The sequence below is a fragment of the Triplophysa dalaica genome, chromosome 17 (assembly GCF_015846415.1).
Source record: "Triplophysa dalaica isolate WHDGS20190420 chromosome 17, ASM1584641v1, whole genome shotgun sequence".
NCBI classification, from domain to species: domain Eukaryota; kingdom Metazoa; phylum Chordata; class Actinopteri; order Cypriniformes; family Nemacheilidae; genus Triplophysa; species Triplophysa dalaica.
In genome coordinates this window covers 363489-378108 of record NC_079558.1, presented here as the reverse complement: position 1 = coordinate 378108, position 14620 = coordinate 363489, and the positions used below count along the sequence as shown (strand labels likewise).

The 14620-nt window shown below is 39.8% G+C and overlaps 1 protein-coding gene across 2 annotated transcripts; it reads left to right on the top strand.

Annotated features, from left to right (window-relative positions):
* The first annotated feature begins 778 nt into the window (after positions 1–778).
* Positions 779–13978, top strand: kif5bb (kinesin family member 5B, b). 2 transcript variants are annotated; one of them, XM_056771394.1, is made up of 26 exons: positions 779–996; positions 4980–5067; positions 5266–5339; positions 5573–5677; positions 5872–5920; positions 6122–6177; positions 6281–6368; positions 6702–6826; positions 7251–7355; positions 7445–7590; positions 7793–7941; positions 8030–8220; positions 8332–8400; positions 8514–8720; positions 8810–8953; positions 9085–9273; positions 9537–9654; positions 9808–9863; positions 10002–10111; positions 10187–10288; positions 10369–10429; positions 10515–10586; positions 10878–10982; positions 11073–11289; positions 11427–11558; positions 11647–13978. In XM_056771394.1, the coding sequence occupies exons 1-25, from the start codon at positions 871–873 to the stop codon at positions 11552–11554; spliced, it is 2880 nt and encodes a 959-aa protein (XP_056627372.1). In that variant the 5' UTR covers positions 779–870; the 3' UTR covers positions 11555–11558; positions 11647–13978. The 2 variants fall into 2 exon arrangements, with proteins under 2 accessions (XP_056627372.1, XP_056627373.1); XM_056771395.1 differs by having other exon boundaries at positions 781–996; positions 9088–9273.
* Positions 13979–14620: the final 642 nt, after the last annotated feature.

Genomic DNA, 14620 nt, shown 5'->3' with positions numbered 1-14620 from the left:
TGTGTTGGATATGAGATCTTTAACAAGTTAAGATATTTTCAAGACGCGATATAAAGATTGTATTTTGACATCCATTACACGTCTGCTTTAAATTTCTGTTATGTATATATATATGTTCTTCTATACAATAGTTATAAGGTACATGCAAGGTGTATATTATATATATATATATATTAAAAGCATTGCTGCAAACAAAAATGTCTTATAAAAACCTTATCTTTATCTGTTCAACACACTTGTAAATCAACAAGCTTAAATTCACAAATACTGTTTCTGGGTTTGAATCAGAGCTGATGTAAGATGTTTAAATTTAACCGTGCAACATCCATTTGCCAAGATTTCAGCATTCAGCTCTCCAGAAGCTTCTCTTTACGTCCCTTGACATCCCACATCCATCAGGACAAGACGAATCCCTGAATCATCCCAATCAATGCTGTATCTGCAATATATCTACTGTAGGGTGGTGTGTGTGTATGGGTTTGCAGGAAAATGTTAACTTTATGCAACTTTTTTCAGTTTTAAAACTGACCAAGAGATGCATAAACATAACTGGAGCCTTACACCGAGATAAATCCAAAAGCCTTTTTACAAAAAAAAAGGTTTTGACAAATGCTGCAATAAATAACTAAAAAATGCATTTGTGAGTGTATGAGTCTTCTCTCATGTGTGTATTTGTGTTGTGTCGGGGGTTGTACGTCACTCATCCCCATCCAGAAGCCCTTCAATCAAACCCCACTTCCAGTTCCTCCCCGACAGGTCCAGCCCCACCCCGACAGGTCCGGCCCCGACACACCGCACACACAGGGCCGAGGTCGGGAGGAGATCTCCTCCTCATCGTCTTCATCCACCTCCTCCTCTTCACAGTTGAAGATGGCGGACCCGGCCGAGTGCACCATCAAAGTCATGTGCCGTTTTCGGCCTTTAAACAGCTCGGAGGTGACAAGAGGGGACAAATACGTCCCCAAATTTCAAGGAGAAGATAATGTGGTCGTAGGGGTGAGTTTGTGTCGCTATTTCATCTTAAACGCCCGCTTTACATACTGCGGAAAACCCGCCGTGTATTTGTATTAGCATCTGCTAACCACCTGCGGATATTTCCTGACAGAAAATATCACATTTAATGGGTATGTTTGTTCAAATAATAGCGCAGTTTATGTTTTAGCATCGTTTTCTGTGTAAAATTGACATGTGAGCTTGTAAACGACTAATATTAAAGCGCAGTGAATAGTTGTTATCGTTGTTAGCTCGGTGGCTAACAGTCCCCGGTCGTAATGCAGCAGCACACTTGAGGGTGTTGAAGTTACCATTAAACTACGTCATTTTCAAAATAAAATGAATGAATCTTAATATTACAGTATAACTTTTTCACTTAAGGGCAGATTTTGAAAAGAATATGTGTTATAAATCTGAAGTGACAGCTAGCCGGTGTGCTAATATATATATGGTCGGTTGTTGTCATTTCTAAACCATCACAAACAGAAAGCGTATATAAATGTATTGCTTTTAATAAATGCGTTTGCGAATATGATATATGGTGAAATATCGGTATAATATAATAATTTTCATGTTTGTGCAATGTAATGGGGATAACCGGTTATGATGTGGCCTAACGTACTTGGAAAACTTGTCTAAATGATCGAAGCCTGTTTTAAATCCTTTAGTGTGTTTACTTGTATTTCTTTTCTTTCTTATATTTGTTAGGATATATGAAAAGCCACCTTATTGCCAGAATGTTCATTGATTTGTGCCCTGTAGATATGTTTCTATATGTCATGTTTACTAAAGTCTTTACTAAATAAATGTAGTAAATGACATAAGTATGAACAGCTGTTTTCTATAATAAATAGACCAGAATACGCTTTTTTTAAAGCAACATGTATTTGCCATCTGAAAATGCATTCGCATGTACGAAATGTGTAGTATTGTTTTTGACTGACAGTGGGTTGGTACTTATTGGGACAGTTACTCTGTCATAATTTACTCACTCTTTGTTTCGATGAACAGAGAAATGTATTTGTAAGAATGCTTGTGACCAAACAGTTCTTGGCCACCGTTGATTACAAGTAAAATTACAATTGTAGTCAAAAGTGTCCCAGAACTGTTTGCTTTCCTACATTCTTCAAAATATCTTTTTCTGTTTTGAACAGAACAAAGACATTTATGAAGCAAGTTTTCCTAAATGGTAGTCAATGGTGGCCAAGAACTGTTTGGTTACAAACATTCTTCCAAATATCTTTCTCTGTGTTCATCAGAACAAAGAAATGTAAAAGGGGTGAGTAAATGAAGACATCGCTTTCAGTTTTGGTTGAACTGTTCCTTTAAGTCCTAAAGTTTTCTGATGCACCGTATTTATTGTCCCATTGAGTGAGCTGGCTGTAATGGGTCATTTTAATTTTAAAAAGTATTTGTTTTGGTTGTTTTTCTGTCTTATGGTCTGTTTAAGACTACAAATATGTTTATTTGCTAATGCTATTACCGTTTGTATCTTTATCGTTCTTGGGCGGTGATTTCTGCTGTGACACTACTGTCTGATCAACACTCGCCCTTTTGTTCGCCGGTGGGGTGACTTATGTGTGTGTGAGTGTGTGTGCTTGTGTGTACTTGTGAGTCGGCCAAACGGGTTTTGTCCTCCAGCTGTTTTGAACAGTCAGCATTGGGCACCAGCACAACTATCACACACCACTTGACCAGTTCTGCTTATGTTTATGGAGCGGGTGTGTTGTCGTAATGGCTTTCAGCAGGTAAATCTCGTCATAAATGAGCAATAAATCATGCTGCACTGAAGAAACCCAGACCTGTATCTCCAGCTCTCTCCGGAGTGTTTATTATGTCGATATCTCTATAATTTCACAGTGAATTCCCAACAGAACAAGCTGTAATTACAACAACACATGAATATTTTATTTGTCTCTTTATTGCGTGCAAACACACGCGCTTATTCAAAGTTTGAAGCGAACATGTGACGCACATTCCCATCACCATAACCGTTCTGTACGCAAGTATAATCCCTCAATGGGAATACTGAGAGCTGTAAACAGTGCTGTTCCATTCTCGGTGGTGGAGGTGGCCTCAGGATGTGCAGAAACACATAAACACTCTTCATGTAGTCTTGTGACTGTCTGAAGACTGTGAAATAAATCATCATTTTGGCATTCCTGGGTTGTGATGTTGTACCGTCCTATTGCCTAAATCAGGGGGTTTCAAACTGTGGGTCGCACAGTGGCATGAGGTGGGCCGTGGAAAGTCACTTGGCTTTTGAATGACACACAAAAAAACTGTTTAGTCCAGTTAATGACTGGCAATAACAGTCGCTTTTATATTTTGCAGCTTATTTCATTTATTCTATTTAGGGAAAATTAAAACTCTTCTACTTATAGAGGATGAGTGTGTATACTCCCCATATTTTCATTTAAAAATATTTTATCTCAACATAGATTATACCTGTGGGTCCTAGAATGAAAAAGTTTTGCAATCGCTGACCTAAATGACCTTTGCTTACTGCCGCTTTTGGGTCGCTGAATGTTAGACCGAGTGATGAACTTGATACATTGTTCGTGTTTAATATAATAAATTAGTTTTTAATGTTATTGCCATCAGTAGTACATCCTATACAGAGGTGGCCTAGAGAAGATCTCTATTGTCTTGTTGTGAGGGGTGGATTTGACAGGATTTTGATAACTGTTGTCTTCTGATGGGTGTGTGAAACAGAAGATTAGAGACCATCCGATGTCTACCAAATTGGCATCGGACGATGCCTACAGTGAAAGACCGTGATGGACGATGACATGGGGGGCTGGGTTGTATCAGTTTCCTATGCCAAAACATAAAAAAACACTTATACAGGGCTCGAGGCTGCCACCAAATCGCATTTAGCGACCAGTTTTCAAGACAGCGTGTATTTGTGCATGTACGACTTGAACATTTTGAATTTCTTCCAGTTGTTATTTCACGTGGAAAGACGAGTCTTGTGTCTGTGTGTGTGAATAGGTTGTTAACTGCGCGGGTCACACGTCACTGTTGTTTCCCGCTCCCATCGTGGACGTGCACAGTTCAGGTCATCATTGACAAGTTTCGCGACTTCCAAGTCATGCTCGACCGCAGTAAAGAACGAATGGATAAGCTTGACACATGCGCAGAATGTCATACAGTTGACTTGGCAGTTAACATTTGTCTTGCGGACGACCGCTGAACTTCCTGATGACAAAAATGACGTCATGCAGGGGAACCACTATACCAGCCCAACATCGTGATGGCTGTCAGCCATCTCCGATGGGCGATGTCATCGTCTATCTGCCCAACCCTAACTTTTCCTGCATAAAAAGGATTATTCAGTCCAATACCCTCTCCTCTTATGATAGGCTTTCAATGCTGACACATCCTTACAACGTCTTACAGACACAATTAAACATTAATTGTTTTATAATGCTTCAAGGAAAAATAGGCATCTCACACGCACATAGAGAAGATTATCATTAGACCAATTGATTGTTAAATCGGTATGTAATTGATGCCTTTTATTGGGTGGATCTATAATTTCTCGCCCTATTTTTAGGACGGACAGCTGAAGGATGTGGGCGTACATAAAGCATGATATAGACCTGTAAAGCTACAGTTGCCTTGGTATATTAGCCTGACATGAATGAAAGTGAATGAATGTCTGAATAAAAAAATGTCTGATTAACAGTGGAAAACCACCTTTGATATTTGACGGAAATTGAAAATGAAAAGGTCATGTTGTGAATCATGTATAAGATGTTTTGGTTAAGGGCTTAAACAGCTTAAGTCTCTGTTTGTTCCTTCAAGAATGAAATGATGCTTTAAATAGAGAGTCTTTGAATCTTATGACTTCGGTCAGCAGATTCAGTTCTATTGCCCTGTTGCTTCAGGCCATCAAAGGTGTAAATATAATGGAAAATAATATTATAATATTATAAAATAGACTTTAATGTATAATAACATGTCATTCTCTCTCTTTCTAGGGAAAGCCGTATATGTTTGACCGTGTGTTTCAGTCGAACACTTCTCAGGAGCAGGTTTATAACGCATGTGCTCAGAAGATTGTTAAAGGTGAGCAGCAAGGTCTTCAGGAGTCGGCAAACAATCAGAGAACATGATCTAGGAGCAACATGTGTTTAACTCTCATATAATTGTCACAGAATACAGTGTTTATTTATGTGGTTTGGTCTCTGCCACTACCTCATTATACTGTATTTTTATAATGGACCATATTTAAATCATTTGAACTGTTGTCTTTGTTCTTTGCAGATGTGCTTGAGGGCTACAACGGTACAATATTTGCTTACGGACAAACTTCCTCTGGAAAAACACACACCATGGAGGTAAAATAAATCATCTAGAAACATTTTAATAAATAATAATTTCTGGTAGCAGTGTTTTGTTTATGATGAAATTAATACAAATTTGTGCTGTGATATTCCTAGGATATAATAATCTGCTCATGGTTTATGTTAGGATATATCTTGATCTAAAATTAATATTTTAACTGTTCCATACACCAGCTACAGTAAATTGAATATGTTGATATCTTAAGTATTTGGCTGTGTTCATGTAGGGTAACCTGCACGATCCAGACGGCATGGGGATTATTCCGCGAATCGTCCAGGATATATTCAACTACATTTACTCCATGGATGAAAACCTGGAATTCCACATCAAGGTATGATCTACTTGAAGGAAAAGGTTTAATAGCTACTCTTTATGAGTGTGATCTCTATGACATGATTTGTAAAAAAAGACTAAGGAAATATTTGTAATGTATTTGTCAAAAGATCTGGGATTTGTTTTATTTTACAGAAACTTTAATCCTGCACTTTAGAACTAGCTAAATCTTGATGTTTTTTGTATTGGCAGGTCTCATATTTTGAGATTTACCTGGACAAGATCAGGGATTTGCTGGATGGTACGTATGACTTGAGCTGAATATGTTATGGACAGGTCATGTTCATGTCTCTTTGAGAGTTATGGACCGCAGTATACTGTCTCAGGTCCAACAGGATTTTCATAATATTTCTTTAGAAAAGATCTGTTTCACATTGTAAATGACATCTCTCTCTCTCTCTCTCTCTCTCTCTCTCTCTCTCTCTCTCTCACTCACACACAGTGTCCAAGACCAATCTGTCTGTACATGAAGACAAGAACAGGGTCCCTTATGTGAAGGTTTGTCTTTAATGTGTAAAAAACTTTAAAATGTATATGCAGTAATTCAAAATGGCTTACTCTGCCTCTCTTTTTCTCTTTGTCTTTCTCTCTGTTTCTTCAGGGCTGTACCGAACGGTTTGTGTGCAGCCCTGACGAGGTCATGGACACTATAGATGAAGGCAAATCCAACAGACATGTGGCAGTAACAAGTAAGTCCACCCAAATCAGTCAAATACCCTTCTTCTTTCATAACCCTTCTGTCACCTTTTGTCCTATTAAAGGAAAAGGAATCAACATTTATTTCCATATGAGATACTTCTGTGAAACACAAAGTTTAATGTTTTTCAAAAATAATCAGGCCACTGGCTTTATAAAGAAGGCATTTTAAAATATTGCCTGTTTTGTTCTTCATATGAGGTCTATAATGACATTACCACTTCAATAAAAACACTATATTTTACGTTTGCTTGTGGAGTTTGATGTAGCCATAGTTAAGTTTCAATGACAGGTGTATATTTGTCTTTGTTTTCTGTTTGTGTCAGACATGAATGAGCACAGCTCCAGGAGTCACAGTATCTTCCTGATCAATGTCAAGCAGGAGAACACACAAACAGAGCAGAAACTGAGCGGGAAACTCTTCCTGGTGGATTTAGCAGGAAGTGAGAAGGTAATCTCACATCCTCTCTTCCTACACTTCTCTCATTTTACTTCCTCCTTTCTCTATTAGTTGCTTCCTCTGTTTCTCTTTAAAATCTTTTTTGTAATAATAATAATAATGACATAACCTGTGAAGTGACTTGAGTATTTCTTTATAAATGCTGGACGCAAGTTAACACTCACCACAAGAAATCTGTGTCCTTTGTCGATAGAATGCAATGCATTATGAGACATTCATATCCTGGTAGATTCATATCCTGTTTGCGCGACTGGCTATCGGAAGAAAAAGCTGTTTAGCATAATTTTCACGTGAGAGCACATGGGAATATATATGGAGTGATGTGAGGAGGAAAAGCTCATTATTACGGGGTGTTAATGTGTCCGCGCACCAATCTGTCTATGATGCACAACGTGATTTGTGTGTGTAATCGCAGGTCAGTAAAACTGGAGCAGAGGGCGCTGTGTTGGATGAGGCCAAAAACATCAATAAATCTCTGTCTTCTTTGGGCAACGTCATCTCTGCTCTGGCCGAGGGTTCGGTAGGTGTTCTGCACCTGACGGTGTATGTCTCTGTGTTAAATGGCAACATTACGTGAATGGAGGGATGATGGATCTCTCTCTCTGTCAGACGTATGTTCCCTACAGAGACAGTAAAATGACCAGGATCCTGCAGGATTCTCTGGGTGGAAATTGCAGGACCACCATTGTCATCTGCTGCTCCCCCTCGTCATATAATGAGGCAGAGACCAAAACCACACTCATGTTCGGACAGAGGTGAGGGTAATGACCAATGAGATTCATCGTATGTGGGTGGGGCTACACAGCACGATGGTACCTTTGTCTGGTTAGAACACAAAAAATCCTCTTTCTTAAAGGCCAACAGAGGCCACGGTTGAAAGCTTAGGAGGCAAAATAGGCTCGCTGTGGTATTCTGATGCATTATATTTTAAGTGTGTGTGTGTTTTGATGTCCTCAGAGCAAAGACCATTAAGAACACTGTGTCTGTCAATGTGGAGCTGACAGCAGAACAGTGGAAGAAGAAATACGAGAAGGAGAAAGAGAAGAACAAGACCCTGAGGAACACCATCACCTGGCTGGAGAACGAGCTCAACCGCTGGAGGACTGGTAAAAACATACACATTAGTCTAACAGTAGGATAGACAGTATGTTTATTGAGAATCGCACATCTCAACTTGTTATTTTTGTGTTTCAGGCGAGAGCGTGCCTGTCGAGGAACAGTACGATAAAGAGAAGGCCAACGCAGATGTTCTGGCCCTGGATAATGTGGTGAATAACGAAAAATTTGCCTCGTCTCCCAGCATGCCCGGCCTCAAATTGACTGACGCTGAGCGTGAGAAATGTGAGGCTGAACTGGCCAAACTCTACAAACAGCTGGATGACAAGGTTAGACCAGACAGACCAAATAAAAAAATGAATAGACGAGATTTGCACATTAGCATACCTTGTGTGTCATGGAACGTGTTACCTTATTGCTGTTTTCTTTTTTGTGTGTAGGATGATGAGATAAACCAGCAGTCTCAGCTGGCTGAGAAACTCAAGGAGCAGATGTTGGATCAGGAAGAGGTGAGATGTGAACATCAAATGTATTTCCTCTGAGATTTTAAACATCAGTGTCCTGCCCTCTGATTGGCTGCTGCATATTTATTGCGCTCCGTGTCTCAATATGTGCATCGTAGCTGCTGGTCTCAACCCGACGGGACCACGATAACCTGCAGGCGGAGCTCACGCGTCTGCAGATGGAGAATGAGGCGTCTAAAGAGGAAGTCAAGGAGGTCCTGCAGGCCCTGGAGGAGCTCGCAGTCAACTATGATCAGAAGAGTCAGGAGGTGGAGGACAAGACCAGGGAGTTCGAGACTTTGAGCGATGAGCTGAATCAGAAATCTGTGAGGATGAACTCGTGTTTCTTATTTATACTTGTTGAACGTATCTATCACTAATAAAAAGGTTACGTTGGTCCTCTTTATTATTTTAGTGTGTTCTTGCATCTATCGACTCGGAGCTGCAGAAGCTGAAGGAAATGACCAACCATCAGAAGAAGAGAGTGACTGAGATGATGTCATCTTTACTCAAAGATCTGGCTGAGATCGGCATTGCCGTGGGCAGCAATGACATCAAGGTATAAAGCGTAGAATCATGATTGTACTCGCAAAAGTACCATCAAACCCCAATGGATGTTTGTCTTATTTTAAGGCGTATATACATTTCTTTATGCTTTTCAACTTCTTTAACCTTAATTTTCTCTCTCAGCAGCATGAGGGTGGAGGTCTTATCGATGAAGAGTTCACAGTGGCTCGTCTTTACATCAGTAAGATGAAGTCAGAGGTGAAGACTCTGGTGAAGCGCAGCAAACAACTGGAGGGCACTCAGGCCGAGAGCAACAAAAAGATGGACGAGAACGAGAAAGAGCTCGCTGCCTGCCAGCTCCGGATCTCTCAGGTACTGCCTCAGCTTATCTTACACCATAAAGTATATGACATATTCCACCTTGAAGATTTACTTTATCTAGAAATCCATACAATCTACATTCTAATGCTTCTGAAGACAAGATGGTTTGTCTGAGGAACCACACAAAATGGATAGTCATTACCTTACTTTTTGAAACAGCCAGTTCATTAATGCATGACTTTAGACAAAAGCAAAAAAAGGCTATAGTTTGGCGTTTTCACGATGGATTCTGTGATTTGTTTTTCTGTCTTTAGTATGAAGCAAAGATCAAGTCTCTGACGGAGTATCTACAGAACGTAGAGCAGAAGAAGAGGCTGCTGGAGGAGAATGTGGACTCTCTAAATGAAGAACTGGTCAAACTCAGTGCTCAGGGTACACGCACATTTCTTTTCTCTCTTAACTTGATTCAATTGTGCTATAAATTCGTCTTTTAAATCTGAGAAACAGGCCTCTTCTTTTGGACACCACTGCCCTCTTGTGGTGAGCGGCTTGGTTTTATGATTCGGTTTATTTTTTCTCGTGCAGAGAAAGTTCACGCCATGGAGAAGGAGAACGAGATACAGTCTGCCAATGAAGTCCAGGTGAATGTTTTGCAATTTCATTATCACCATAAGCTCTATTAAAAGACATGCACACTTCACAAATGTATTAAGGTTTGATATAGTACAGATTCTCAATGTTTAAAGAGGGATTGTAACTTCAAGTTTCTCTGTGTCCAGACCGCGGTGGAGCAGCAGATCCACAATCACAGAGAAGCTCATCAGAAACAATTGAGCAGCCTGAGAGACGAGCTGGAGATTAAGGAGAAACTCATCACTGAGCTACAGGAGTAAGCCTTTCACACAAACACTTTAGTGAACATATTAGATAAAGTTCACCTGCTCACATATCTCTGTGTCTGCAGTCTAAACCAGAAGATCATGCTGGAGCAGGAGCGCTTGAAGGTGGAACACGAGAAGCTCAAATCCACAGACCAGGAGAAGAGCCGCAAACTGCACGATCTCACGTACGTCACGCACAGCACGGAGACATTCAAAGTCGATGTGAAAAGATTTCTCTTATGGTAACGATGAAATGTGTTCGCAGGGTGATGCAGGACAGAAGAGAGCAGGCCAGACAGGATCTCAAAGGCCTGGAGGAGACGGTGGTACGTCATTTTATTTTGTGTTTGAGAGATGTGGGTTATCTGGATCTATCTGTGCATTCTATGATCTTTGACTCTGTCTCCTCAGGCCAAAGAACTGCAGACTCTTCATAACCTGAGGAAACTATTTGTTCAAGATCTGGCCACACGGGTCAAGAAGGTACAACAGATTCAAAATAGTATTTCCTACTGTCACAAGGTCGAATACGACTCTAGATAAAATCAAAATTTAAGTGTGCATATTTTAAAAATGATAGACTTGTCGGACTTGGTCTGTTATCTCTCAAAGAAGGATCATAACTTAATCGTCCAAACTCTTTAGTAGCATGCTTGCATATAGATGATGTCAAAGCTAACTCCGGTTTCGCTTTGATAGTTGTAGATTCATTTATAAAGATGCTTTTCTAGAATGCGCATACTGGTGAAAAGTAGTAAAAACTAAATTTTACAGAGCGCTGAGATGGATTCTGACGACACGGGTGGCAGCGCCGCTCAAAAGCAGAAGATCTCTTTCCTTGAGAACAACCTGGAACAGCTCACTAAAGTCCACAAGCAGGTAAACGCACCTCCATGACGTACTACAGACACACCTCATTAACTTCTTGCAACTCGCACTAACCCAATGTCTTGATTCATCCTTCCGCAGCTGGTGCGCGACAATGCAGACCTGCGCTGTGAGCTGCCGAAGCTGGAGAAGCGTCTGCGGGCGACGGCGGAACGCGTGAAGGCTCTGGAGTCTGCGCTCAAAGAGGCCAAAGAGAACGCGGCTCGTGACCGCAAGCGCTATCAGCAGGAGGTGGACCGCATCAAAGAGGCTGTAAGAGCCAAGAACATGGCCCGCAGAGGACACTCGGCTCAGATCGGTCAGTACGCTCACATTATGCGTAATGTCTAGGCAAATGCTACTTTGTCACATGACATTATTACTGTTGTCACATGACCTCAATAAAATGCATGTTTAATAAGTCAGAATTATTTTCTATAATTCTCCGTTTCGTAGCCAAGCCAATCAGACCAGGCCAACCCCCTGTCGCTTCCCCCACCCACCCTAATGTTAACCGCTCGGGGGCAGGGCTCTTCCAGAATAACCAATCACTGAGCATCCGTGGAGGCGGAGTCAAACAGTAATAAAGTGAGTAGATTTATCTTTTTAAATGTACTTTTTTTTCTTTCTTCTGGGCAGTTTTAATCTTTTTGTTTCCGTCTCTCTGTCTCTCTAGCTGTTGAATGCTGAATATATATAACCCAGTAGCCCCAGCTGAAGCCGAAATCACCCCAAAAAGCTGAGCAGGCATTCCATCTCACGAGAGGGTTTAGTGCATATAAAAATGAATAGAAGTATATATATATATATATATACATATATATGTATATATATATATGTATGTGTGTGTTTGTGTTTATGAAACAAGAAAAACTATCCCCGTCTGGGCTGTACAGTTGTTTCTCCATTATTATCTCTTATATCATCCCTTTGAAAAGATCGCACCAGTGGACACACGTGTAACTCTTCACTCCTGCAAAGTAGGTTTCTGTTCAAATACTGCACTCCACGTTCCTCACTGTGCCAAGTTGAATGTATTACAAATTTACAAAAGAAAAAAGGCAAAAATGAATGATCACGGTTAAAGGAATACAAAAAAACCCTAGCTTTTAGCCTTATTTATGTACGGTTGAATTTAAATTTTGTATAGAGAGTTAGCTTGTTCTCTCTCGCTTTCAATCGTTTCTATCGAACATTTCGCCTACATATGTTAAACACTACAACTGATCTGTATATACGAAAAACGGAATAGTTTGTTTCAGACACGCACAGGAGAGTAAAGTTAGTTAGACAAAAAGATAAATAAAACGGCTGCTTCATGTAGATACTGAGCTACAGGTAAATTTACCACATAATAATAATCATCTGCATTGGTGTTAATGTCACAGCCTGATGTGTTAGATGAGTCTACGCTAGGTGTAAAGAACAAGAATTTAATGTCCCCTTTTCATTTCAATGTTTAGCTTTAGTTCTGACATAAGCTAGAGTCGTGTCGCTACAGCTGAAATCCCTACCGATCATTTTTATTTATCACGTGTGGACTTCTCCCCGTTGATCTTCCTAAACTATGCTCAAAGGGGATTGTATATACATTATTTAGAAGTTAGTTTTTATTCATGCCTGGGCAGGGGACCTCGCTGTTTGCTTAAAGGAGTACTTCACCCAAAAAGACAATTCTGTCATTTACACACCTTCATGTCGTTGTGGATCCAAATGACTGACTCTGATTTTCAGCTTTAAAAATGTGTCCGGCTCAATCAGGCACATTCCCCTTGTGATAGATTCCTCTGGACATTGTGCAAAAGACTGTCACATGGGTTTAGAACAACATGAAGGTACGTGAACGATCACGTTAGTTTGTTTGGCTTGTTAGGAGAGAGGCTTGTGCGGTGGTCAACCAGCCATTGAAGTCACGATATACCTCCTCTCTTGAACATACACTGTATTTGACTTTAGCTGGTGCAGTTTAGGGTCCATATTGGAAAGATCCGATTCTTGCCGATCAATTCAACAAGGTGCACAACCCGGGGAACCCATGCGGCATTTTTGTTCTGGATCACACAACCAAATATTGTCTGTATGTTGTCCGCTGTGTACTCTGTTTTCCTCGTGTTTGATTTTTTAGATCTGCTCTCCGTTCAGTGCTTTCTATTCAGCACAACATTACTGCCTTTCATTGAGTTTTGGAGGTAATGGGTGGGGCTTGTTTAATGGTGGGCGGGGCTTATTTAATACAATTTAGGCAATGTTTTCATTTTACAGTACTCGCAACTAGGTAATGTTTTATTTATTTTGTGTTATTTTAGGATAGATAATTTTGCCGTTCATTTGTTTTTCTCTTTTTTTTTTATAAGTCTGCAAATGTCGTTTTATTATGAAAAGTATGTGTAGATACCAATGTACTCGGTTTCCATTTTCCTTTATATTTTCCGTGTTAATTGAATCCAGATCCTATTAGGTGTCCTTTGTAAATGACTGTAGTACTGTAGCAGCAGAAGGAATATTGAAGATGGACTTTTAGGATTTTTGTGTGCAATATTAATCTGGTTTTGTGCAAGGTTTGCAGTACGGAAGATTAAGTAATCAAAACCACACTCAGCAGTCCTGCAATTTTATATTTGTTTCATGTGTTTAGCAGTCGTGTCGTCAGAGAACTTATAAAAGCACTTTAAAAAGTACCATCTCTATTGAAAGCGCACTTGAAAATTTGCATCTCAAACATTGAATTTCTCACTGAATTTTATCATTATTATCATTGAAGAGCTTAGAAGGTCATGTGTTTTAAGGAATGTCATTGTTGTTGTTTTTTTGCCTTGAATCTGCTTTTTTAACAGTCGCTGAGGAAAACACTCTAATGTAAAGACTTGATGGTAACGGAATGATGTGTGTACAGTTGCTTCTTCAAAGTGTCTAGACTGAATTGCTGTGTATATTTCCTTCAGTTGCTTACTGTAGGCAGGTTTTCACCCCTTGACATGAATTGCAAATAAAGTATAGAATAAACACAATTAAGTTTGTCTGTCCTGTTTTTATGCAATGTGGATAACTGGTGTTTTAAACGGGTATGAATATTATATTATTATTAAGATACTGAATATGGCCTATTATTTAAAATACCACATCAGTGCATGTGGTGTGCGTGCTTATTCAACAACTGGTGTCAATGTATTATCCTGAATTCAAAACATTAAGGAAAGAGATTTTGGTAGATTTTATAGTTCATTATCCTGGTAATCGCGAAGATCCACTGTAGCGCAAATCGGGAGGCTGTTTTCTGTAATCCCTCCACACATACAGTACTACAAAATCTGTGCATGACGTATTGTGGGGTGCAGAAATATAAAACTATATAGTCAATCTATTCATAAATAAATGGAGCACTCAATGTTAAGTGTTATTATGTAACTCCGTGAGAAACAGTTGGCAGATTTTATTTATTGAACTTTGTTTTTTGTTCAGTAAATTTAGGGCTGTGAGGCGATATATCGTGCAATTCTTATTCTCTGCTTCTCAATGAATTGCTGTAAAATGCCGCCACATCCGAAAGCCAGAGGGCGCTCTCGCTCAGAGACTTCGAATATGGTACGCAGAAGGAAAACGATTAACAGGTAGTTCCAGGAAATGCCAATGGTCATATTCCTGTCGCTTTT

What these genes read in the sequence shown, in the direction of transcription:
- kif5bb (XM_056771394.1), top strand. Translation starts at nt 871, where the DNA reads ATGGCGGACCCGGCCGAGTGCACCATCAAAGTCATGTGCCGTTTTCGG. An exon ending in ATGAGCTGAATCAGAAATCT is followed by an intron (nt 8,721 to 8,809) that starts GTGAGGATGAAC and finishes TTATTATTTTAG; the next exon opens with TGTGTTCTTGCATCTATCGA. An exon ending in AGGACACTCGGCTCAGATCG is followed by an intron (nt 11,290 to 11,426) that starts GTCAGTACGCTC and finishes TCCGTTTCGTAG; the next exon opens with CCAAGCCAATCAGACCAGGC.